Source organism: Coenobita brevimanus, chromosome 93, assembly GCF_032717465.1.
Source record: "Coenobita brevimanus isolate Jiangsu-jjx chromosome 93, ASM3271746v2, whole genome shotgun sequence".
Lineage (NCBI taxonomy): Eukaryota > Metazoa > Arthropoda > Malacostraca > Decapoda > Coenobitidae > Coenobita > Coenobita brevimanus.
The window spans coordinates 14,575,913-14,603,679 of NC_137046.1; the positions used below are offsets into that span (position 1 = coordinate 14,575,913).

The window sequence follows — 27,767 nt, forward strand, 5'->3', positions numbered from 1 at the left end:
GCTTTGGCTAGGATATTGAGTTCCACACTGAAGACAAGGGTGACAAACCTCCTTCATCCCTGAGAGTCATGTAAGCAGTTAACTTGAACCATATATTGGCTATAAGCCAGCTGTGAGTTGGAGCGTCTTATTACAATTGACCAGCAGGCGTCATTTGGTGATATGGTCACCACCCAAGGGAGTAATTGTTTTTGCTGGGTTACAAAAAAACTTTAGGCATGTCACTCAGTGTAGACTCACTTTCATGTAGCACAACTTCGAGTGAGTGCGTGATGGATGTCACTTACAGTACAGTGCCACGAACACCTATTACTTTTTCATAAGCATTCCAACTGTGCAAATACGTATCGTATAGGTCAAATGATTTCCGACATTCGTACCTATGCATTTTTTGTTAATTCGGGAATATGTTGCCGAATTATGAGAAAAGCCATCTCAGTAACACCTATTACTTTTTTCATAAACTTTCCGTGGATGTACATTGATCTGCAGTAGCTTGTAATAGTTTCCGAAATAACACACATCTTGTGCTGTTCGTGGCACAGGTTTCCACACACTGCTACATATTTGACAGTGTTCTCACTCACTGTACCTAGAATTATGCTGTCATGATACGTCAGCTTGAGAGGGGTACATAGCTTCAAAGGTGTATGCTTTCTATCACATCCACTTCCACCCAGCATTTATCTCGTAAGCTTTTATTCCCTTTATCAAAACCCCTTCAAAGTATCTATTAAACTTCTCTTCACACCCACCTCCATTCCTGATTCACTTGATGAACATTCATATGCCGTTGATTGAAATAGTTACCTAAATGAATATCACTATGATTTTTGCACTCTTTGAAACACTATATGAAATATGGTGAATGCTGTAAATAAAGGGTCTTCATGCTGAATAAAATGTTACATATTTGTCCCATATTTTTAGTAATCAAAATAGAAAAGGCAGGAATGATGATGAATTCCCATTCTTTTGGTGGAGAGAGAGAGAGAGAGAGAGAGAGAGAGAGAGAGAGAGAGAGAGAGAGAGAGAGAGAGAGAGAGAATTAACTCAAAAGTATCATAATTACGAATAATAAAATACTTCTGTAATGTTGCTCTTTGATAATATAATAACCCCATAGGTAACCGTTCTTTATTTGATGGATATATTATACTAAAGATCATATAATCTGTGTTGATCCAGGTTATTGATGGTAAGGTGGAGTCCCGCACTGGCGCCATCACCGTGAATCAACTGAAGCTGCCACGTCTGTCTCGTGACTTCCATAACTCCCGCTTCTCCTGCCTCGCCACCAACAACAACGTCACCTCCCCCGCCATCACCGCCTTCACCATCACCTTGAACCGTATGTTGAACCATTTTATTCCTTTATTAACATTTATAACTATTTTATTCCAACTTGGCCTAAAACTGCCATCTCTCAATCCTGAATGCCGAGTGGTAGCAACAGATCAACTCTAGAATATGATGCTAGTCATGCAGAAGTGCAAATGCTGAGCCGTATTATTGTCTCCTGTTTATACCACATGAAATAAGCCGCCAAAGGACAATAATCTAGGACGAGTTAATGCAAAAGAACGCTACCAAAGGCGTTAAGCTGAATACAAAATTTTCTTTTTGAATATTAATGTTTTTAGCTATAATAAAAATTTTCATATCTGCAGAAGATTTTTTTTTGTGTTTCAGGAGACGTTGAAAATGAGAGGTTATATAATTATAATCTTCATTAATCCTTTCATTGCTAAAAATCTTCTACAAGGTAAATAATATTATCTGATGGTTGAAAGATGAACTCAATTAGTATATGCTTTGGCTAAAGGGGTGAAGACTTCCTGGGTCAGTTACGTCGCTGCTAAGGACATAAAATGAATGGCCGAGAAGTTATCCTTATATCGGAAGTGATATGGAAGACAGACCAAGATTACAATGACCCGATACTGCAAGTGAATGTGTAAGGAACTGCATAAAGACTGGTGTGGGAAGTGAATGTTTAAGACGGGTTAGACAAATTAGTGATTGTGTAAGAAAGGCCAAGACAAATTAATGTGTGAGAAACAGTGTGACCGGATACACGATTATTATTTTACTATTATAACCCCCCCCCTCTCTCTCTCTCTCTCTCTCTCTCTCTCTTTCTGTGTGTGTGTGTGTGTGTGTGTGTGTGTGTGTGTGTGTGTAAGCCTGCAAGTTCGCTTGGTGGCCGGTGGTTAGGATTGTGGGCACAAGGACTGAGAAGGCTGGTAGGAGGGTGGGGTGGCTGGGTGGAGAGGCAGGTTGGGTAGACAGGGTGAGTAGTATAGGAAGGCAGGGTGGGTGCAGTGGGTGACAGGGTGGGTGGACAGGCAGGGAGGGGGCATAGTAGTTGGGGTGGGAAGGTACTGTGAGCAGAGTGGGTAGGGGGAATGGATGGGAGGGGTTATTGACCAGCTGGGGTAGGGTGGGTGGGTGGGCGAGGGGTTAGGTGGGCAGGGAGGAGAGGGTCGGTGGGTGGATAAGGCAGGAAACAAGCTTACTACACTGGATGACTGAGCAGGTGTATGGGTTGGTTGGTTAGTGGAAGGGGGAAAATAGATGCATCAGGGAATGAAGTCCATGGTTGAAATAGGTCTGTGTGGGAAAATGGTTTCAGGGGGGAAAATGTCCTTGATGGAAATGGGCCCAAGTGGAAGTAAAGGGGCTATCACACGGCACTTCATACGAGGTTTGCCGAGGATACGATGGTAAATCGGAACGGTAACGTGGTAAAATTGCCGACGATACCACAGGCATTTGGAATTCATCTGGATGGATGCCTGCCGAGGATACGACGGGCAAAACAGTGTGACCAAATCCCAGGTGACTCGACGGAGAATATATCGTACTACAGCATTGAACATTTAGCCTAACACTGAATAATTATTATTATTTTAGAATAAATATCAATCTTTTTGAAACCCTTATAAAGAGTTAATATTTCCTATACCGAGGAAACTGTGATGTCGGTATAATAATCACGTGTTTACAACTGAGGACACCACTGCAGCTAGACGTACTGCTACGAGGCGTACTGCTACCAGTCATTTTAACCAAAAGCCATTTTAACCGATGGGGCTCCTGGATAATGTGATGTGATATATACTTCTCATTGGCGTATGTACCTATTTGTAAACAAAATTGCTTCTACTTATTCTCTACCGAGTCAGCGACAGCGATCACTTTCCACAGTCCTGAGATGGGGCTCTGGCAACAGTGTGAGAAGCATGTCCTTTGCCGAGGATACGAGGAACATGTGTGATAGCGTCCAAGTTTTGTTCCACTTAAATCTTCCTCGGCCGTTCCTGATACGAGGTACCGTGTGATACCCCCTTAAAGGTCCAATGAGTAACTATAATCCATGGGGGGAAAAAGGATCAATGTGAGGGTTCGGTGTTATCCCATGAGGAGAAGATAGACCTATTTGGAAAAGAGGTTCATGGAGGGAAAACAGGCTACTGGAAGGACGAAAAAGATCCAAGGGGAAGAATGTATGCTCTTTGGGAGAAATAGGTCCATGAGGAAAAATACTTCCATGGGGAAAATAGGTCCATGTGGATAATATGTCCAAGACGGAAAATATGTCCAAGGGGAGCAACAGGTCCAGTGAGAAAAAGTGCCAGTCCAAAAAGGTAAAAAGAAGGTCCAAAACGTAAAATTGGTCTGTTTGAGAAATAAGCTCAAGGTTAAATAGGTCGATGGGGTAAAATAGTTCCATGGTGAAAGCAGGTCCAGGGAGAATATAGGTACATGGAAGAAAATAGCTCTAAGGTGGAAAATGGATCCAGGGAGAAAAATGGGTCTATGGGATGAAGATGGGTCCATGTGAAAAATAGGTGTGTAGGGGAAAGCCTCCAAGGGACCGCAACTGGTTTATGTGTTAGTAATCATATAAATGCAATAATTTATGCTAGATACAATATACAGCATAAAACTACCACACTCAGTCATGGAAAGTTACATTTAAAGTAAAAAATGTACTTAATTTAAACTGTTTTTCTATATGTTAGTATTTCCTTAACGGAAAAATATTGTTCAGCTAGCATTGTGAGAGACACAGCAAATCAAGTAAGTGTAGCTTTAAATCTTCAAGACTAATGATATAAAACATGAACTCAGACGTTGTGTACCCAACATTGAAGAAAATATGCTGTACCTGACATTTATATGTATTCATATTTACTGATATTTTACTGGAAATTCAGATTCTGTGATGAAAAAACTAAAGTCTGACGAGGACTGATTGATTAAAATATCTGTCAAGGATAGCAGTGCATTTCATGTTACATCGAAGGTACATGCAAGTCAAGCAACTGGCCGAATTTTTATTTAAAAAAAAAAATAACATATTAGTACAAATAGGATGGATGGACAGTGTGAAGAGAGCACTGGGTGCGAGAGGGATGTCTGTTGAGCAAGGAAGAGTGGCTGTGCATGACAGAAATAAATGGAGAGAAATTGTGAATGAATAAAATTAATGATGACGCAACCCTGAGGGGATATTCTCCCGCATTTGGTCTGATCAGCTAGTCAGGTCAGGTGCGGGTAAGGGGATGGGTCTATTATGATGTGGCAGGGATAAACCGGCTCTGCTGTCGGGCCCTGCTGCGGATGTCACTGATTGCACAGTGCAGTTGACCCTTGTGCGGTGTGGTGCGGTGAGGATCTGTCCCTTCTCCCCTTTGGGGCTAAGATGCGAATGAATGTGTTTGAATGGATGAGTAAATGGGGAGTGTGTCGTCCTGTCTCGGCTACCTCCCTTTCCTTGGAGGAAGCAGCCTAGGTATATAGATAGACAGACTAGTACAGAACAACTCATGTGCTCATACTAATGCAATCACTTTTATTTTCGAGTGCAATACGATAATTTAATGTAAGATACGATAATCTGGACACGTCTGATGATAAAACTGTCATTAGAATCTGGCAACCCTGGTGATAAAGACCCAGATAAGTGGCTTGTGAGTATGACCGAGGTTAATTTAATAATGACCACGTTTCTTGCAGCGTAGTCTAAGGCCAAGGAAAAGATAGCTTTAAATGGTAATGTTATAAACATATGGCTAGATATTAAGCGAATGTAGGAAAAAAGGTAAAGAGGAAGATGAATTGATAGGGTAAGTAAAAGTGTAATGAAGCAAAGAGTATGATGATACAATTATGATTAAAAAGGAAGAAGAGTAAATGAACAAGCCCTCAACCCTCCCCTAGGAACAGGTCTGAGAGCCAAATACTGACTTTACTCATTGATGCTGACCATCAACAGATTACTCTCAAAATCGATATTTTTTTTTTAATGCAAGGAAGAAGGAACCAAAGGACAGGGGCCTGCAAATTGCTTCCTGCAAGAAAAACAAAACAAGATAACAGGGAGTCAAATTCGAGATCCATTCATTTCGAGATGCCTGGACACACTGCGTCTGAAAGGCTGGAGATCGTAGGCAGTTGAAATTACCTAATTCTTGCCTAATCTTTCACATTTTCTCCAACTTTTGTTCAAATAAGAACAAAATTGTTTGATATGACATTTTCCAGTGACCCAGACCTCTGAACTATGCCTTTGACTTTGACCGTGACTGAATTAAAAAAAAAAAAATACTATACGAGTAGAATATCTCTAGGCTTGTTTTGTTCTGAATTCTTACAGCGAAATTCACAGTGGATAAAACTGTTACTGCAAGTTGGCCTTTACCATTGATCTGTTGTTAAAAACAATAGGTCAGCATCATGGGTGACCCTCAGCTCGGCGGCCAAGTTTAATTAAAATCAGATCAAAACTGCTTTATCTTGCTGACAGAGACATACTGGTCAGTTGTTGTTTTTTTTCTTGCCTTGTAACCTTGACCATTGACTGGTTGTTCTCGAAACTGAAATTCATTAATGCCTGACGAAGTTCCTTTCATATCTGATAAACACTGAGTTGATCTTACCCTGTGATCGTGGCCTTTGACTTTCCCCTCCCACCATGATAACTGAATGGTATAAATTAAAATAAAAATGCTTAAGATGATCTCGTCCTGTGATCTTCACCTTTTGAAATAGTGTTTATAAAAAAGTCTTCCTGCAAGTTTGGTTATAATCGGATTAAAAATTAGTTATTTTGTTAACAAGCCCATCCACTCACCCACCCTTTCACATATACTCCCCCCTCCACACATACACACACACACACACACACACACACACACACACACACACACACAGGTCGAACTTTGACCTTGTCCTGTTACACTGACTTTTGGCTGATTGTTCTCAAAACATAACTATTTAATTCTTGTCTTGCCCTTATCCCTTCCTACAAGTTTGATGTGAATTGGATAAAAACTGCTAGGTAAAATTTTGCCCTAGCCCGTTGTTTAATTAAAAAAAAGTAATAATTAAAACTGACTGAACAACTCTTCCATCATCCTTGGTTAGCTGTTCGAGTTTTGTCTGCACACACACACACACACACACACACACACACACACACACACACACACACACACATCTATAAAAAAAACACCTGGTTTCGATTCATGAGCGCAGGCATAATAACGGTACATAAAATGGAGAGATGAAGCATATGAGTATATGGTTATCTTATCGTTCGTATCGTATCGTATTATAAAGGCGCCAGCATGTCTACATGCGTCGGCCTTGGTCATCTAATGGCGGCTCTTCATGCTGCTCGTTCTCTGGCAGCCTTATCTCTGAGGTCACACTCTATGACCACGTCCTATGTCTTTTTTTTGGTCTACCTCTCGCAGTCCTACTGCTGACGTTCACACTTCTCACCTTCCGAACCCAACTGTCATTCTTCATCCTCTCAACATGCCATACCATCTCAATCTACCGCTACTCGTCACAGCACCAATACATTCCAGTCCCATCTCTCCTCTCAACGCTTCAGTCGTAATCTCAGTCCTCCCAAGCCTCACATTCATGAGTGCGCTTCATATCGATCTTATCATTGTCATTTCTGTACGAATGAGCCTACAAATATCCTCTTCCTTTAATTACCCGGTCTCACAACCATACAGCATTACACTCAAAACATGCCGCATACAAAGTTCCCTTAGCGAGGAGGGAGAGCGCTCTTAGTGTTAGGAGAGGCAACATCTTCCTGAACTTCCTCAAACCACTCCTTATCTTAGCCTCAGAGTTACCTTCAGCTTCGCTTCCAGCACATTTTATGTTCCCCATATAGCAAAACTCCTTCATACACTCAAAAACTCTCCAGCAAGATCTGTTCTTTTACGCCTGACAATCACTATGTGTGCTTTCCTACACACCTCATACACGAAACCAGCATTTTATGTCGCAGCCTACCTCTAATACCACTACATTTCTTATGCATCCACTTATCACAAGTACTGCACAAGATGGTGTTACTTCCCATATCCTGGCAAACTGCACATGGTCACACTCCCCCTGCTTTGATGGTACTGCCCCCACTTTTAGATATAATCCCTTTTGTTTTATCTAGATTTAATCTCAAACCCAAATGTCCAGCTCTGTGTCTGCTTTTCTCAGATCTTTCCGCCGCATCCATTTCATTGTCTGGATTTAAACCCAAGTCATCAGCGTACTACATTTCCCATGAGAATTCATTTCTGAATTCACGTGAGAGACCTTCAAGCACCATGGCAGACAATAAGGGGTTCAAGAATGACCCTTGATGCACGACAACATTCACGAAAAACTCACATTCAAGTCTCTATTCACTCTTGGCTGGGTGCGAGCACTCATATACACAACCATAATCACTCTAACTAGCCACTCCTCGATTCCAGGCTTTCTCACTGTCCACTTCACCGCTGTACCCCCTCCACAATATGTCTACCCCCGATGTATATATGTTCCCCCCCAATGCATACATGCCCCCACTAAATTTGCTAGGTCAGCATGCTTTCCCACGCCTGAAGACGGCGTTATTGCATCAGTTGATAGCAGACATCCTAGCCGGGCAGACTGTTTTACTGTGAGCTTGTAATAAACTCCTTATCTAGCTGTTTGTACACGGAGTTTCTATCACCAAAGTATTGCAAGTTGCATTTGGTAGCAGCGGTGTTTCGAACCATCACATTCTGACCGCCTCCTTGGATTTTTAGTGATGAAACAAGATACACGACGTCTCGCATCTGCCAGCCTCGCCCCTTCCTCCGTGCCTCTATACCTTGGCTGTGCTTTTCGAGTGTACCATTTTTCTCGCCAGTGCTCACCTCTCAAACAACCGCACCCATTCGCCTTGTTCCTGACCGCAAGTGTCACCGTCGCCGACCTACGCACCTGTTGCACCTGTTCCCAGCACCTGTTCCGGACTCATCATAGCTCCTGCCCCCACGGTGCCACTTATCACTGTCTGCCCGCTGCCTGCCCACCACCATTCTCTGCATTTGCAGTTCACCAGCTCTACACCTGCCTTGCACCGACATCTGCCTCACCACCCACCACCGGCCTCCGCCGTCGCCCCCATCTGGTCTGCATTATGGAGCCTCCTAAGACCGCCACTCCCTGCCGGTGATTCATCGCGGCGTCTCTTCTCCTCTCCGCCCAGCTGTCTCTGCCCCGCCGCCCAGCCCCGCCCCGTCGCCCCGCCCCGCCCCGTCGCCCCGCCCCGCCCCGCCCCGCCCCGTCGCCCCGCCCCGCCCAGCCCCGCCCCGTCGCCCCGCCCCGCCCAGCCCCGCCCCAGCCCAGTTACGCCCAGCCACCCTGCACGTCATACATCTCGACCCTCCCGTTTCTACTGTGTAACTATAGTATATATTTCCTTTCTATAGAGATTATCCTCGATTTTCTCTACAGATTGGTTATTGTAAATATTCCATCTCATTTCCATTACCCCGTTTTCATCTTCACCTACGTTATTTATTATCCATCTCATCCTTCGCATTTTATTTACACCATCCATGCCCGCACCTTTTCATTTTCACACCTAGTGTATTCCATTCTCTCATTGTTATTTATACATTTCCACCTACGTATCCATCTTCATCCTTTCATCTTCCATTGCCGCATTAAATGTCATACTTTCCACGTCAACCGCTTACCACCAGCCCTCTCGACCCGGAAACATCACCTGCTCATACCCCGTCTGCTGACTCTAACACAGTCACTCATTTACGAAGTGGCAAAGAGTACCACCGCCCTGTACCTGAGACTCCCGTTTCACTTCCTGCAGAATCACTTACTACCCGTCCTACCCTCGTAAATCCAGATACCTCCTCCTCTGCTCCTGCCTCTACACTCCCTTCTTCTTCCTCTACTCCTTCCCCTGTCGTTCCCTCTCCTGCCTCCCTTCATACCCCGTCTTGCTCGCCATTAACTGCCACTACCTTCTCTCTCTCCCACACCTCTCCTGCCGCCACCTCTGCACTTCCAGCCATGGCCAACCCTCCACAGTCTATCTATCTCGACGATGCCAATCGTCCCAAATTTACCGGCCAGGACCCAACTTGGTCTGTCTATGATTTCCTCAGAGAAGTCGAAACCGAAATAAATAATAGACAAATTACCGAGGAATCGCTCAAAGTAGCTTACCTCCTCGGTCGCTTGCATCACGGTAAATCAGACATCGGATCCGCGATCCGTGCAGGACATTTCGATAGCATTCGTACCTTTGCTGATTTTCGTATGGAACTCATCAGCCTTTGTTGCCACCATTCAAATACCGCGTCTCTCATGGGATTCATTAATCTCCTAAACCAACTAGATGAGGACTTGTGCGTCCCAGCGCAATATGCCAAGCTCCGCGAAGCTGCCGCCGCCATGAAAGCAACTAGTAGCGAGATGCTCCAATTACTGGTAGGCACGAAATGGTTAGAAGACAAGAATGGCGTTCCAATGCTTTCACTCACCAACTTTGCTGACTTAATTGGTTACCTCAGATTCCTTCATTGGCTTACTCCTAAACAGCGAGAGCTAGCCTTGGAAATCGGTTTCAATCCAGGAGATAAAATTATTCAGGTCACTAAAGCCATTCATGAAAGAACAGGATCAAACTACACGCGTCAGGGCACCGCCCAACCCTTGGCCTCCTCAGTCTGTCACACCTCCACTACCCCAGACCAATGTCGCTCCCGTCCCACCACACGCGGCAGACCTGCCACACATCGCCCTCCTACCGCAGGTCGTGATCAATCTAGTGCCCGACGGAACAGACAATCTTCGATTCTTTGCTGGTACTGTGGTCATCCTGGACATCGAGCATCCAGTTGCGACCGTACATACAGACGTCCTCACTCCCAAACCAGACAGCGTACGCCTTCCCGCTCACGTCGTTCACACTGCAAATACCACAAATCAAGCACGACTCACACCACTGAGGAATGTCGTTACCTCAACCGCCCACAGTCGGGGGAAGCGCCGCGCCCGTATCGGACCAATATCACGTAGAACCAGAAACCCAACTCCCCATCCGCCATGTAGGTCCCATAACATCCTCGGGTTTAGTCATTCTCGGAAGCAGTCATGACATACCAACGTCATTCTTCTTGGACACAGGATCTATAGTAAATCTCATCTCCGAAAATTCCTTACAAATTGTTCATCGCCATCACAACCACGTCCGTTTCCTAGAACCACCAGACATTCGCCTATGTGGTGTTAACGGCTCAGAGTTTAAGGTTAAGGGAAGAGTCACCCTTGAAGTCAAACTCCACAGAGCTTTGCCCCCTATCCTCATTGAATTTCATGTCACTAATGACTTGCAGTATCCCGCAGATGCCCTTATTGGTTTCTCCACCATGGCACAACATTCCATTGCATTATTACCTGCTTGTGGTAGTATAGACATTTCTGGATTCCCGGTTTACACTATGGAATGTCCCCGTCCTGTTCTTACGATCAAATCAGTCCTTCAATTACCTCTGTCCCTATCACTACCACAAAGTCCAACCCAGCCCAAACCGCCACTATCATCATCTGAGAATACAGAGATCATTCCTTTACTGACTGAGAGCAAGGACATATATACATCGGGGGTAGACATATTGTGGAGGGGGTACACCGCCTCCCAAGGGACTCTGTTAAAGGCGTTCTTCAAATAAACAAGAGCAAGGTACAGTTCCCCTTTCTTTCATATATATATATATATATATATATATATATATATATATATATATTCCTGAAGTAGTAAGACAGTCAGTGTGATAACAGTGGTCCCTTTGCCTGTGATAAACCTCAACTGCATATCATCAGTATTGACTCATTCCCTTATCATCCCTTCAAGGACTCTCTCCATTGTCTTCATTATCTGGCCCATTAGTTATATACCTCTATGGTTTCCTCTTTCCAGGGCATAACCTTCCTTTTATACACATTTATAGTTACACTCTTCAGACATTCATCTAAAACAACACAATGATATATAATCGAATTTCTCAAATCGGTAATTGAACCCACTCCTTTACCTCCTGAGGCCTTCAACATTTCAGCAGTCTTCCCAGACACACCCGCCGCCTTCCCCAACTGCTTCCTGGTTATTGGCTAAGGGCACAGTGAATCCACTGATTCAAAACTTTCCGTTTTCCGTTCAAATTCCCTATTCAGTTACCGAGTATAATACTTTCTCCAGGCGTTTTTAATATCCTCATTCTACGCAACTAATTTTCTTCGGTATGTTTCACACACTGCTCTCCTGTGATATCCCTGTTTCCCCTTTTTATCTGATTTGCCACCTTAAATACCATATTCTTCCTTTCAGCACTATTTAGGTTATCCAGTAAGAGTCTCTGAGACTCAGGTTGTGCTCTCTGTAACTTTTCTCTAGCCCTACACTTGGCAGCCAAGTTTTCCTCTCTGTTACCACCCTTTTTCCATTCCCAGAAAAGTCTTCTTTTCTCCACCTCACTCAACCACCATGTTACCTTAGGTCTTGGAGGGCCCGTTGTCTGCCACTAGATAGTACGGGTAAAGTTTTCTGGCCTAATGTCCTTGTTGGCGTCGATCCCTGTGACGTCGTGGGGTACGTTGTGTGGAATGCATTAATCATGTAGAGTAGTGCTTGGATAGAAAAAAGTGTTTGGAAGATTATTTTGGCCTACTTACCGTGTTAGCATCACACTGAAATAAGTCAGCAAATGATGATGTTCAAGATATCTCAATGGGTAGTGAAACAGGAGCTCCATCTCTTCCTATCACGAACATTCTCATCATCCTCGACAGCACCGCCCTGGTCGGCTGGTGCTAGGTCCCTTTTATTTATTTTGATAGTCAAAGGAAGTATTGACAGAGAATGAAATCATGTGAAATACCTCAGTGTGTGTATTTTCATCTGTAGGTGAAATCAGATATTCCGAGGGCTTACACCATAAGTTAATGGAGTTGTGGTCCATTTTTGCTGAGCAATCTGATGGTAGGATGGTTGTGTTGCCATTTTATCGTTCTGCATCGTATCGAGTCCAATATATTACGAATAGTATTAGCATGACGATGATAAAAGGCCTGTTTCTTAATGAAGAGGGTATTGACCAACAGCTTTGCCATATGGTGCTAGTGAACCAGTAGATACAGTGACATCTATACAGAAAGGAAGTTGTGACAACTTTGATCTACCTGGCACCAAGTTGTATACCTTTGGTGGAAGAGTGTCGTGGGCAGATGATCAGAATGCTTTCCATTTCAGTTACTGTAATTATTTAGTGTTCACTATTCCATGTTATCATTATAAAATTTAAGTAAATGTTAGTATGTCAGAACCCGAAAACACTCGCCTATCTAAATTGAGGTAAACAACATAGTGGAGCCGTCGCAACATTCTTTATAAAAACTACCGGCGGTAGTAAGGATATATATATATATTTTTAACGAAAGCAGCTTAGAACAATAATGACTGAGAGTTAAATATGAATACATTATTATTTTGAGCACAATTCGAGAAGTCTCTCTTTTGCAGAGTAAAATCATTTTTTTTTTTTTTTTTTTTTTTAAGGAATGTGATATGCTTGGAAATGTTTGTCGCTTGCTGATGAGGGTAGCGTTATCTGATGTTTCACGCTAAAGGGATCGAGATGGCCGAGTAAGTTTTGCACGGATGGGGGCGTGACAAGGGTTTGGTATTATCCTTTTAATTTGATAGCTGTCTGGCTCACTACCCTGCAGGGGCATGTGAAGCTCATCCGTAGGGAAAAAAAATACGAGCAACTGGTTAGATCTGTAAAAGGATCATTGATTCCAGGGGCTTGAGTGAGTTTGGGTGCTCCATTTCAGAGGGCATGGTGTTAAATGCTCCTATTTTTGTGCTTTCTCCTTCCTTGCTTCTGGATCTTGCCTCACCCCCTTCATGGGTTAAAAAATAATGAAGACGATGATGATCATGACGATGTTTCTAGCGTTCCCGAATAACCTCAGTGTTCTCTTGATTCTTTTTTCCTCGTTCCAAGACCAGCAAATCTTTTACCACAGTTCTGAGTTTCTGCAATGTAGACTTAAATGTGAACTTGAGAGAGAGAGAAAGAGAGAGAGAGAGAGAGAGAGAGAGAGAGAGAGAGAAAAAAAAAATATTTTGACGTGAAATATAGAGGAATTGGGTAGATAATATGATGGGAAATTTGTACATAAGTGTACACAGGAAGTACAGATAACAAGTGGCCTGTTAGCCCATGACGAGGTTATCTGTTGGAAAAAATGCTAATTATACAAAGATTTGAACAACATGTAAGGGAAAAGGATAGAAAAGAGGAAGGCTCTTACTCACACACCACACCCTCCAGTTAAACTGCCAAGAAAAAGAAATAAACACCATGTATGTTAGAATGAACAAGCTGATTTTTATTTTTCCGTCGTACAGTAGTTTATCGTTTTCCTTGTCAAACATGGGTGGTCTTTATACTGAACCGATTTTTTTTTTTTTTCATGTGAAAATTTCGACATACAAAGAATAATGTACTGTATGTTTCTACATCCAATTCACTAATCTGAATTTCATCTGTGTGGGGCTTGAATGATGAGTGAATGGAAGCGTGGCCCATTGGAATGGGCAAACTTAGACTGCCTGGACGTTGCCACTCCTCACCCTTTCCTGGGGTGGGAAAGGAGGTCCGGATGGTGATGAAGATGATGATGATTAAAACTTCCTCGCCAGTTTTGTGCAATCGCGATGGGCATGTAGGCTTTTTTTCTGAGGCTGATCCAGATGGGGATGGTCGTGAAGAGTGCGGACGTGTGTGCTGGCCTCTCCTCCAGGTATATGGCTGCCCCACCGGCATTAGCTTTTACCTGTAGGGTGAATTTCAGATAGGTCAGCTAGACCTAATCTTCATGCCTTCCCCATTTAGAGATACAGGAGGGTTCTATATCTATTTACTGAGATTACCTTTGCTAGCTTGCCTCTGGAGTGGTCCCCCTACTGATTGCTCTGGGGTGTGAATTGACACAGATGCAGCCTCCAAAGAGTGGTTTGAGAGGGTAATCTCGGGCTTAAGTGTTTGTTCCCAGAGTATCTTGTCCCTTGCTTGTTTTATTCTCTTTCTTCCCACTTCCCCCGTGAGTGGGAGGTGGTTATTATGGAGGATCCTCTGCCGCCTTGGTCGTGACAGACCCCCGACTGCATGATGGACTGGCTGCCCCCAGACTGACCAGCCCCAGACTCGTAACCCCCTCGACAGTCCTGAAAATAATGTGTCGTTTGTTGTACTTCATGTTCTTGGTTAGTCTTAATCTTTCCAGTATGAAAAAGGTGATTGACGGTAGTGCAGGCGAAGTGGAACAGAATAAAAATCTTGCTAATGGAGACCTCTTTGTTAAAACTATAACTTCTTCCCAGGTAAAAGACTTGATAAAGTTGAGCAAGTTTCATTGCTATGATGTCAAGCCAAAGATCACGGTTTCCATGAATTCTTGCAGGGGTGTTATCACTTGGATGGATCTCATGTTGATGAGTGAGGACAAGATCATACATGGACTTGCTCTGCAAGATGTCATAGATGCCAGATTTATCATTCGCTTCTCAGAGGGCACGAGGGCGAAGACTTCAACCAATATCTTGAGATTTGGTAAAATTTCTCTTCCTGAATATGCCGAGTTGGTTCCGATATAGTTAACGTTCTGACGAATATTCCCAACCCTCTTCACTGTTTGAAATATCAGTTGTATGGATATAGTGACGAGTCTTGTAGGCCTTCCTATTCAGTGTGTGGCAAGTGTGCAGCCCAGGGTCATGGTGCTGAACACTGCACATCTGAGACTTTACGTTGCTTTCACTGCGAGGGTGCTTACTCCACTTCTTCGAGGGATTGTCCCCACTGGAATGAGGAGAAAGAGGTCTGGATGGTGAAGGCATATGAGGGCATCTCCTAATACAAAGCCAGGAAGAAGATAAAGGCTTTGCATGGAACTCCTTCGCTCGATACCTCCTTGCTTCAGTGGTGATGTCCCGTTCTGAGAGGTGCTCTGTCGAGACACAGACTGATCCTGTCACTGTTCCTCATGCCACTCACTCTGTCTCTTTCTCTCAGCCTCATGTATGCTCCAGCTCTCTTACTGACATCCCTGTAGTGACTTTTAGCTTTCAGGATGCTGCTACTTCTCAGTTAGTTGGCCTAAACCGATGTCTGATAAGTCTCATGAAATTAATCTGACCACCCTTTGGGGAAGAAGGTGGCTCAATCGATAGAGAGGTGGCCTGCAGTCCTACCGGACCCAGGTTCAAATCCCCACTGGGGCAGGGACCAGTTTAAGGATTTGAATTTCATGAAATAAAACTTTACTGATCTACCAGAAGACCCGCCGACATGTAAAAATACCTTGGCTAATACCAATATGCCAGTCCCGTATGAGACAGCCCTAGCATGTGTTCTATATGAACAGTGGGTGTTAGCGCCGAAGTGGTGACATGTAGAGGTGTAAGGTATGTAGGAGGACTACTGGGCCTTGAGAGCAGACTGTGAAGCATATGCCCAGAGTCAGACACACACACACAAAAAAAAGTCACATCCTCATGTTCTTCCTGCTCCTGTGTCAGTGGGGGAGAGAAAAGTTAGCTAGAAAAGAGTTAGCTCTTCCTTGACAGAGTCTGGGAACCTTGTTATTGAAGACAATATGGAGGTTTCCATCAGCAAGCACTGGAACAGGTCCTTCAGTAGTTGCTCTGCTCTTAGCTGGTGACATAGAAAACATTAATGACACTGGCCACCCTCATAAATCTTAAACCGTCACGTTCACTGTGTTACACTGGAATTGTAAGACTCTTGGGAATAATAATTACACAATATAGCATTCCTGCCATCAATACACAGGCCAGACATTGTTTACAGGAGATACACTTAGTGGATCACCCTGATCCACCACAGTTCAAACAGTACCACTTGTATAGAAGATATGATGGTCACGGAGTTGCCATACACACACACAAATCACAACCACAAATGTAAGTAGTTCTAAATTATACTCTTTTTTTTTTTTTTTTTTTTTTTTTACGTGTCCGACTCTGGGCAAAGGCTCAGGGCCTATTTCTTGGGGGCAGTGGCCTATCCCAAGGCCCAGTAGTCCTCCTACACCTCCACATGTCACCACTTCGGCGCTAACACCCACCGTCCATATTGAATACACGCTAGGGCTGTCTCATACAGGACTGGTGTACTGGTATTAGCGGGGGTACTCTGGAAGCTGTTGCATGAAGAGTAAAATTTAATAACACATATAGTCTGTAAACTTTGCTGTCCACCACATGGCCCCATTGATAGCGATGCTTTGAATTCCATTTTTGACCACCTTCTAGGAAATAATGTTGGACGTCTTTAACACCCGCCACTGTCAATAGGGTAGCTTGAGGATCAACGGTCGTGGGGAGCAAATACCCTACCTTATACTACAGTCCCACCTGTGTCTTCTGCACGATTGTAGAGTGACTCATGTAGACGATCGTACTGGTAACTTTTGCTATAAATTTATCTCTGGCCTCCCAGGTATACATCAAGATTTCTCGTGGGATCCTTATGACGACTCCTTGGGTAGTGATCATTTACCAATATGTCTTTCTTGCACATGCAACATTCTTTTGGATCCTACACCTCCAAAAATTAACTTTAAGGTAGACTGGAGAACCTTCTCAAGGATTGCTGATGTAGATACATCTGGGAAGTCCATAGATATAAATGTCCAAAATATAACCAATTCCATCTTACATGCAGCTCAGGCTGCAATTCCCAAGACTTCTACAGTTCATGTGAAGCATACTATAGAGCTCACTGGTAGACACCAGATTGCTAACAAGCATTATGGAAATGGAATATGATATACAGGATTTTTGACTGTCAGCCTACTGAGGAAAACTTTATTGTATTTAACCCACCCCATCCCGGCATATTTTTAACCAGTAACCTTCCTCTATCGCGGCAGGTTTTTTATTTTTTATATTTTGGATAAAACCTCCACATTTTATAAGAAACATTGAAAATTCATAGAGAAATCGCTCACCTGACCTTTAAAATGATGGTACAGGTAACAATACCCTCACCTGGCTGTGTTTTCTATGGGGCCTGGCTCCAGAGAAAACGTGTTCTATGGGAGGGGCAACTATTCCAAACTACTCATAATAGGCATTTACTTATGTATTTGGTACAAATTTATATGTAGTACAAGAGTATATTGGTTTTCACACAGTATTATAGGCGATACAAGCGTTGTTTCATTCACCAAACACATCAACATACCGTACATTTTTTGGCGACATTACCTGTTCATCATTTCTGACTGTTTCTTCCTCTAATGCTACGTAAACTTTGTCCTCCACATTGTCATCGATTGGGGAATCACTCTGGCCTTGAATTTCGTACCGTGGTGTGACATGTCTTTACTGGCAAGGTCACTGGTAACAGGTGAGTTGCCAAGACAATGGCGTGCGGGAAGGGGGAAGGTCACAGGGGTTAAGGCATTGTTCCCGCCTGGCATCAGGTAGAGGAAGGTGTCCCTTGTATACGTACCAAAAATCACGCACAAAATTTGAAAAATGTGCAAATGAGGACCTTGCAATTGCGGCGCATTTATTATGTCTATGGAAGTCACAGTGACAAAACGTTCAGATATGCATATATGTCAATGGGAGTCGGCGGGTTAAATATGCAAGAGCTGAGGCAAGGAGAATAATTAGAAAGGCTAAACGTGACTCCTGGGAGTCTTTTATGTTTACTGTGGATCGTTTTATCATATTCAACAGTTTGGTCTGCTATTAAAAATACTAACTAATAAAAGACCTCCCATCTCTGCGACCACTGTACATGTCGATAATAGCTTCTAAACAATCCCGTGGACGTAACTACCATCCTCACCACGAGTTTTTCTCATGTAAATATCTCAGCCAATTATGATAAGGATTTTCAAGATCACAAACACATGGCAGAGCTATAAATATTAGACTTTGCCACAGAGGACATAGACTTCTCATACAACCAGGAGTTATGATAGATGAACAGCTCCTCGCCCTGAAAGCCTGTAAAGACACCAGTCCTGGTTCCAATACCATCATGTACGTTATGACCTAGCATCATAATCACAACAGCCTGATGAAGCTGTTACAGTTGTACAATGAGCTTTGGGCATCCTGAACGTTGGCGAACTTGTCACTTTGCCACGTCGTACTGATACCCAGACAAGCTGGTCGTCTTATGAACCCCACTTCATTTTGCCTTCTTGTGTTAACTTCTTGTCTATATAAGGTCATGGAATGCACGGTTAATAATAGGCTTCCTTTTGTTTTTGAGTTGAAAAATTTGTTAAATGATCAACAATGTGGCTTCTGTAAAAAACGAAGTTCACTAGATCATTTAATGAATTTGGAGCATTGCATTTCGGAGGCATCTGCCAATAAAGAATTCATGATATGGGTGTTCTTGGACATGCATAAAGCGTACAAGATGATGTGGCGACCCGGTATACTAATGAAGCTCTGTACTGATGGTTTAAGAGGTAATCTGGCGGTTTTTATTTCCAATTTTTTATGGCACACTTTCTCTGTCAAACTGCCCTGTAATATAAAATCTGATGTATTTATCCAAGAAAACCGGGTGCCTCAGGGAAGTGTGCTTAGTCGCACTTTGTTAGGTATTATGATCAATGATATTCCATCATCAGCTCCCATTTAAAGAAATGTAAAATATTCACTACATCCTGACAATTGTGGAATACAGCACACTTCCAGTAATGCACAATTTTCGGCCGGGCAGATTCATGCTGCTCTTGATTCCATTCACCGGTGGGCCTTGCAGTGGACATTTAAGTTTTCTGGCTCCATGTGTGCCACTGTATTTTTATCACTCGTAATATCCCAGATTTGCATTTGACCATAGATAATCAGGGGGTACTTTTTCAAAATTCTGTGAAGTTTTTGGACTTTCATTTCGATCACCAGTTGAACTTTTAATTTCATGTTAATAATTTGTTTGTTTGTTGTGATAAACCATTAAATGGCCTTAAGTACCTAGCAGGTACAGTAATTTTGGAGTTGACAGAAAATCTTTTTTAATGGTGTATTAATTCCTAATTAGACATAAGCTGGACAATGCTGACAAGTGTATGGGTTGGTATCTGATGCCACATTGAAGAGGCTGGAGGTGTTACAGAATAAAATTTTGCGAATGTGTCTCAGAGTCCTGAGGAGTAAACTTGTGGCTTGCATGGAAGTGGAGGTAAATGTACCTCCCCTCTGTATTAATCGGGACCACCTACTTTGATCATACTGCTGTAGGGCAGGCAAAAAATCTGATGTTCATAATGAGGCCTGTGCCGCACCTCCGTCAACACCACCATCTCAAGTGAGGAGTTAGTCACAATCCATTTGACTCCACTTACTGACTAAGGAGCCTGGTGTGGTCCTCAGTGACTGTGACATGTTGGTGTCTGAAAAAAAAAAAAATATATAGGTCACAGCGCCCTGGGAGCCGCCCAACTTTGCTGTTGATATCTATGGCTCCCAGCACCGAAGAGCAAGGGACCATAGTCAGAGGTCCACCACTTGTCTCGTAATACCATCGCACGTCATTTGGGATCCCACCAATTATGCACCAATGGTTCCAAGTCGAGTGATTGTGTGGATGCTAGTGTGGGGTCACTGAATGTGCCATCGGGTTTAGGCTGCCAAGTTATACATCTGTGTTTACTTCTGAACTTTTTGTTGTTGACAAAGCCATAGACTATGCTCTAAATTCCTGTCATGATTCATTTGTCGTATTTTCAGATTCCTTATCAGCCCTTCAGGCAACTGTTTCTTGCACAACTGATTCTTCTGAGATCCAGGACAGCATCATTAATAAATTTCATTCGTGCAGTAAGTCCTTCGTGTAGATCTGGGTGCCTGGTAATTACCATATCTATAGCAATGAGTAGACCGATTTAATTCCAAAGTCGGCAATGGAACTTGAGGAGACTTGGGATGTTCTTCGTGATCCACAGTAAAGTCTCTCCCTCAGAAAGAAATAAAAAAAAAATCTGTGGCAAGGTCAGTGGACAAGACTGAATATACCAAGTTGTATGCCATTCCTTGGCGACTGGGACAATGCAAATTGTCCCAGTCGCCTGGAAGAAGGAATACTGGCATGGTTGTGGGTAAACTGCATGGTAATGGAGGACATCTGTTACCAGGCAGTATTGTTATACATATGAATGATAGGTATCCAATTGTACAAAATTTAGAGTGTCTCAGTGAAATCATAAGATCAATGATATTACAGAAATATTGTATATCCTCTTTCATCTTATATCATTGTCATTGTCCCTCCAACATTATATGTTGCAAGTAGAGGATTTGTCAGTGGTCATGTTACCGTAGACCTTGTCCCAGTGTAAGATCTTCATTTAGTTTTGCAATGGGCTCATACTAACTGTAATCTTGATTCTATTTTTCCTTTTTCAAACATAGAACTGTACTGTTCTTTAATATAATAAATTTCCACTGTCCTGTAATATAATAAAATATGCTGCATTTGTGTACTCTGAATTCTTTCTTCCGTCTCACAACCAGATGACGTGTCTGATCTCTTACATTTCTGTTCGTCAGCTATTCAAACCATTCGACTTTGCCCTGTGTTTTTCGTTAGTATTGTTACGTCCATGTCACATATTGCCACAGGCTCCAACAGCAGTAGTTCTCTATAAGAAAGACGTTGCTGAGTGAGTTGTTCTTCCTAGCAACAGATCAGCACAAGCGTTAAGTGTATACAAGCTTCTCACGTTTGTTGTCTTTATTTACCAGGTAATAAAATGGTATTCTTGCTAACAACAATTCACAGATATCCCATGTAACAGAGCTACACTAACTTCGCAAGGCTACGAGTCAAACTAAACTCAAACTCCTCAATTCTCTACTCCATCCTTTTATAATCTTGTATTATACTCAAATTTTCTTGATTACTCTAACTACAACAGTTGCCCAATCAGCCCAAAACATGCCAGAGTTATCTTACATTACGTAACACTCTAAATGCTTTAAATAAAATTACATACTTTAACAAAGCATCACATAAATAATACAAAGAAAAGGAGCACAAAAATTAATGTATAACTTGACAATATAAGTCCCCTCACAATAGCAGGCTACCCGGCAACTCTGACACGTAACAGAAAGATACTAGAAGTATCAAGAACCCTCCAGACTGCCTAACTAGCAAATTCTGCTTCTCAACACTACCCCCTTCCTAGTCCTTTGTCATCCGGACATTACTACACAATGTGTATAAACATGATTCTTAATCCAAACCAAACATTTAATCATACATAAAATAATCCTTCGACTTATCAAGTCTTCTATGCCGCTTCTGACGATGTCCCGCTCCTCCACACAGTCCACTCCTCCTGGAATGGTTTGTTCCTCTTCCTGATTCACTTCCTCCCTCAGGAAACTGTCACAAACATCTTGTACTTCAGCTTCCTGATTCTCCATGACATCCTCGGCTGGGGGTGAACGCAATTCCTCAGAGACGTCCCAGCTGTATTATCCTGGCCCATGGTACTGCCACGGAAAGTTTCACATGTACCACCTTTGGGCGAGATTTCCTGCCTCCTTGAATCTGGTTCATCATGTCTGATAGGCAATCCAACGTAGTGAAAGGCCCATTCCACGGGCTCTGCAGCTTCGGTGACTGTATCTTCTGCTAAGAATTGTATAACCAAACTTACTTCGGCTCCTTGATTCTCCTTGACATCCTCAGCTAGGGGTGAGGACGATTCCTTGGAGACATCCCAGCTGTACTGTCCTGGCCCATGGTACTGCCACAGACGATTCATGTGTAACACCTTAAGGCAAGATTTCCTGCCTCCTCGAATCTGGTACATCATGTTTGTTAGGCAATCCAACATAGTGAAACGTCCATCCCATAGGCTTTGCAGCTTCGGTGACTGTCCCATCATCATCTAAGGATTGTATAACCAAACTTTGTCTCCATCCTTGAAGCTCACCTCACTTGCCTTGGTATCATACTTGGACTTCATCACATCGCCTGAAAACTTTAGAGCTTCTTGCACTTGATGATGTATCTCAGCCAGCCTTTCATGAAGATGCTTTGCATAGCTGAAGGTGTCTGTAGGCAGCTCTTCACCAGGTAGTCTTCCCATTAACAAGCCAACGGGTAAACATGACTCATGGCCCAGCATCAGTTTTGCAGGTGTGTAGCCAGTAGACTTGTGGGATGCAGACCAATATGCCATCAGCAATGCAGGTAATTTCTGGTCTCATTCCATTTGTTCCTCTATGCAGTACTTGGCCAGTTCTTGTCCCAGCGTCCAGTCGAATATCTCCACCATTCCTTCTGACTGTGGCCTTAGCGGGGTTGTCCTGGTCTTCTTAATCCCCAGTAGTTTGCAGCACTCATGGAACACAGCAGACTTGATGTTTCTACCCTTGACTGAATGTAGCTCTTGTGGCATTCCAGAATGACAGAAAAACTGGTCAACCAACACCTGAGCAACAGTTGCAGCATCTTGATTGGGAATGGCATAGGCTTCTGGCCACTTTGTGAAGTACTCCATGGCAACACAAATACTGTATACTGGTTTCCTCTTTCAGTGAGTGGCAGGGGTCCAGCAATGTCCACCGTGACCCTTTCCATCGGTGCACCCACGTTTCTTGTGTCCCTTCTTGGCACAGCATACATCACAGGCCCGACACCACTCTTTAACAACCTGCCACATGAGAGTCCTGTAGAACTTCTGTTGTAGCCGATTTAGAGTTTTCCTCACTCCCAGGTGCCCATTAGTGATCTGATTATGGGACTCATCCAAGATCTCGGACCTCATTTTCTTCAGAACCACCAGTTGCCAATATTTGCTGAGGTAGTTGGGTATCTCCCACTAAAGCTCCAGTAGTCCATTGTTTAGACAAAGAAGGTCCCGCTGATTCCAGAAGCTTTCAGTTGCAGGGCTGAATGTGGAAATCTCTTCCCAAGATGGTCACACTGTACTCCACTGCAGCCACTCTAGCCCTGGTTATAAATCTGCATCCTTCATCTGCATCCTCTTCAGGTCTTCTTCAGCCGATACTGACCCTGTCACCACAGTACCGCTGCATTTCTTGCTACGATCTTTTTTACTACAATGCCGGCACTCAGGGTCACAATGTCACGGGGTTTTTTAAGAGGTATATTCAATATTAAAGGATAATTTTCGATAATCCTGAGAGCAGGGACGATAAATTGTCTTGTGAAAATCAAGCAATGATTACTTTATGCTGGCTTGCTTCGTTGATTCTCTAAGGACGAGAATTTATAAACTTTCTCAACAGTACGCTGCAGAGACTAATTCCTCACAACTGCTGTTTGTTAGTACTGTCAGCCTCTGGAGAAAGTGACTTCACCCGTGACAATCAATAACTGATGCTATTAATGATAACAGATTCTTGCTGATGCATTAACTCCTGGTTGCACAACGGATTTTAGTTAATAAAAAGGACTAGCCTAAGTACCAGTTATGAATAGCATACAAGCTAGAAGGTGCAACTAGAATAAGCTTAATATGGAAAATAAAACACGAGTTTACATTACATTAAGCTCGAGAAAAAGAACTGTTAAATTTATTGATTACAAAGAAATAAATTTACGTTACATATCAAAATGAATTCAAAATAAGGAGATCGCACTCACTCCCTCACTCAAAAGCTAACTCTTAAGACTTGGAAAATACGAAAAGAAATACTGGTCAAAGAGTGGACTAAGCGGATGACTGGGCATCGTTACTGGAAGGACACTGCACTCGCTAAGTCTCTTGCCAATCAAACTAGGTGGGAATACAGCGGCGGTGGGAACTGCATCGTAGGAAGGACACTGCCACACACTACCTGCTTCCGTGGCGTACAAATCTTGACTGACTTCAAATCGTGGGAAAGAGGCGAGTGTTGTGGCCGCATTGCTAACTGCTAGAATGAGCAAAACATGCGCATAATAAATCGCTCAGTGAAAGTGCTAATGTCTCGCACAAAGACGATCACTTATGACACATTGAAAAATTGCCTGAAAAACACTCCCGACCGGGTAAATACATAGCGGTTAAACTGAATGATAAACACTGGGATTCCACTAGAATTCGCGGTTTCCCACTAAAATTGATGTCACGAGCCAACTCGTGACATTATGCCCCATCAAAAGTTGAAATTTTTTTCTCAGGAAAAAAATTTCATTATACATACATATAAATCCTAACTCAGTCACACAAGATTCACACTGTGGTGTGTGTGTGCTATCCTGCTACAGGAGAAAGTCACAGTCACCAGTGAGCAAAAAAAACTCGTATTTACGTTAATAGAAGCAAACTCGAGGGAAAAACTCCGTGACAATGGTGAAAAATCCTGTACTCAGATCAAACTGAACGAAAACTTTGCTACATTTACATTAACAACTATATGTTATGTAGCGTAATGTATGTAATACACTGTGTAGGTGTGACAGTTGTGGTGTGACTGTACCTATGTGTAAAATTACATAATGCAAATATATAATAAATAATGACGACGAGGCAGAAGAGAAGGGGCAGCAGCATGCAAAAGGGACGACTAGCTGATCTGCACGGCAATGCTGCACCCGCCAACTGCACCTGCAAAAGGAATTAAGGTGGAGCATCAAAAGTGTCATTTCTCTCTCTCTCCCTAGCAAGCAGTACTTATGTCATTATTAACCAGGAAACGTAATTCTTGAATTCGCAAATTTCTTAGAACCCTTATAGTTTACTGGTTAACGCTTATTAACTAGGAACCATGCCAGTTCTTGAATTGCTCAAATCTCTTAGGACGAGCAGTTTACTTGTTAACCAAACATTATTAACCAGGAAACGTGTCAGTTCTTGAATTGTCAAATCTCTTAAAACGGACAGTTTACTGGTTAACCTAACACTACACTTACAAGTAATAACAGGAAGCTGAGAATCCCTGCGCAATCTCGGGCAGGTCACATTTTAACACCCACCGTGGGTGTGAACACTCATTTGGATATTGTGCATTCTCCGGGAATCCTCAGAGAGGTCCATAGCTCGTGACGTTCCACAAGGTAATTCATACACAGCCTCAGACCATCTCTGTGGAGTTCTCAAACTTCCCCCCTTAAACTATGGTACATAGGTATGTACAGGCCCTGGACATACTGTGTCCTGTGAGGCCAACGGGTGAGACGTCAGGTCTACACTTTTAACTGGGAACCAGGCTGGTCCTTGGATTACTCAAATCTCTGAGAACGCCCATCTTACAGAACCCGGCATACAACAGTTACCCGTAATAGTCATCAGTTAGTAGGCGAGACATCGATCTACACGCACATTACCACTGCCCTCTCTTTCAACTGCTTAAGAGATTACGGGTGTAGTTTCAAACGGCGCAGGAAAGACATATCCCTGATTAGTGGTACGTGGACACACACTGCAGGAATGCATAAAGCTATCTATGTCTCATCCCATCCCTGGCCAGAAAATGTCAGCTCGGATACGGCCCTGGGTCTTCCTTTTGCTCATGTGACCTCCTGAGACTGAACAATGCCCCCATTCTAACACTGCTTGGCGGTACTTGGCGGGAACGACAAACTGCAGTCGAACCTTGCCCTGGGGTGTTCGTGACTCACGGTACAGCCGTCCTTGTTTGCGATGGAACTTGGCTTGACCTCCCCGTGAATACTTTATCACTCTACCCTTTTGTTTCTTCCGCACGGCAGCAAGTGTTGGGTCAGAGTGTTGTTCTTGAACAACAACTTGGCTACACATCAGATCTTGCTGTGATTCAATGGTCACCAGGGTGACACAGTTCGGAGCCTCAACCATGGCTCGTGTTAATGCAGCCGAAGTCTGAGTAGCATCATCTTTGGTGCAACTATCCTTGGCACCGGGAATATTGCCTATGATTAGGTCAAATAAAGGTTCTGGCATGACAACTGCGAGCGTCGTACCAGTGTAAAATGGAGATGCCTCCTGGATATGTGCCTCAGGGAACAATTTCACTGATCCATCAATAAGGTTAGCTTGGATCTGTCGACCTGTGTACTGCTCAGGCCAAACTAGACTCTGCATGACAGAGCAACCTGAGGATCCATAATCTCTCAGGACCTTCACAGGAATGTCTCCCACAAACCCTGGCTGAACAAGGAAGGCACCGTCACCTGGGGGAGGGCCTGTGGAGGAAGCAGCTAGCCACTGATTAGGCTGCTGAATAAATGATGCAGCAAACATGGTGCCCTGTGAACTACACACTTGAGGGGTCGTACTCCCTGCCTGGGGAGATGGATCATTGGCCATCTGCTGAGGGAGGTTCACTGTCGCTGTGGGACTAGAAAACTGTGTGGGAGTACCCGTACTAGTAGGGATGTGACCACTGTGCTGCTGCTGAGGAATGAAGGCTGCGTTCGCCTTCTGCCTCCTATTCACTTGAGCTGATGGTGAAAAGGACAGTCCCGACGGTCAGTTACACGGCTGATACTGCTGCCGGTTAGGGTACTTGTTGTACCGCTTCCAGTCAGGTTTCTGAGTGTTTTGCCCCTGGTCCTTCCTCTGTGGTTTCGGACCTTGGCCATTATTCTGAGAATGGCCTTGTTGCTGGGGTTCAGTCTGAGATGGTTTCCCAGATTTATCAGGTTTCCTGTTCCACGTATGCTGCTTGCGAGTTTGATACCCATATGCAGTGAAGAATGCGTCAGCCTTCTTCACCATTTGGCTGACATCTCTTACCTGGCAGATCTTAAGCTGAGCCATAAGTTCAGTGGGCCACGACTTTTCTAGCTGCATGCACAGCATAAGGTCAATTATCCCCTCACACGTGGAAGGAGTTTCATCTTTCTCCATCCACTCATCTAAGTAAGCAGTAAGCCGGTCAAGAAACTGAACGGCAGTCTCTTTATACCGTAAACGCGCCCTCATGAACTGACTCTTGGCGTCGTCAACTGTGAGGCCGTACGCTTTGACGCGTGTGACTTCATCATCTCATACGTGAGATTGTCTTCACAAATTCTGTGGAGAATATCGAGGGCAAGGCCCTCAAACAGGATAAGAAACTGAAGCCACTTAACTGCATCATCCAGTTGGTATAGTTGAGCCATGTCTTCAAAATGAGCTATGTATGGCTCGATTCGCTCGCCTTCCTTGTATGGGGGAAGCTTGATGAGTGGGGTCGCCATAACATGTGCAGGGAGAACGCTCGTGAAGCTTGGGCCAGCTGCATCAGATGTGTCTGAAGCCAAGGAATCTTGCTTGAGCTTCACCACTTCAAATTCATGTTTTTCGCATGCCTCTTGCTCGGCACATTCGTGTTCTCGTTCTCTCTCACGCTGTTGTAACTTGTGTTGACGTTCTCTCTCTCGTTCCTCACGCTGTTCTCG

General features: G+C 43.5%; 1 protein-coding gene across 1 annotated transcript in view; it reads left to right on the top strand.

The window, feature by feature from the left end:
* LOC145412368 (uncharacterized) overlaps positions 1 to 27,767 on the top strand; it is a 417,977-nt gene that overhangs the window by 230,011 nt on the left and 160,199 nt on the right. The window contains exon 11 of the mRNA XM_080282257.1: positions 1,189 to 1,351. Within this exon, the coding sequence (XP_080138383.1) occupies positions 1,189 to 1,351 (163 nt within the window). The remainder of the gene's footprint in view (positions 1 to 1,188; positions 1,352 to 27,767) is intronic.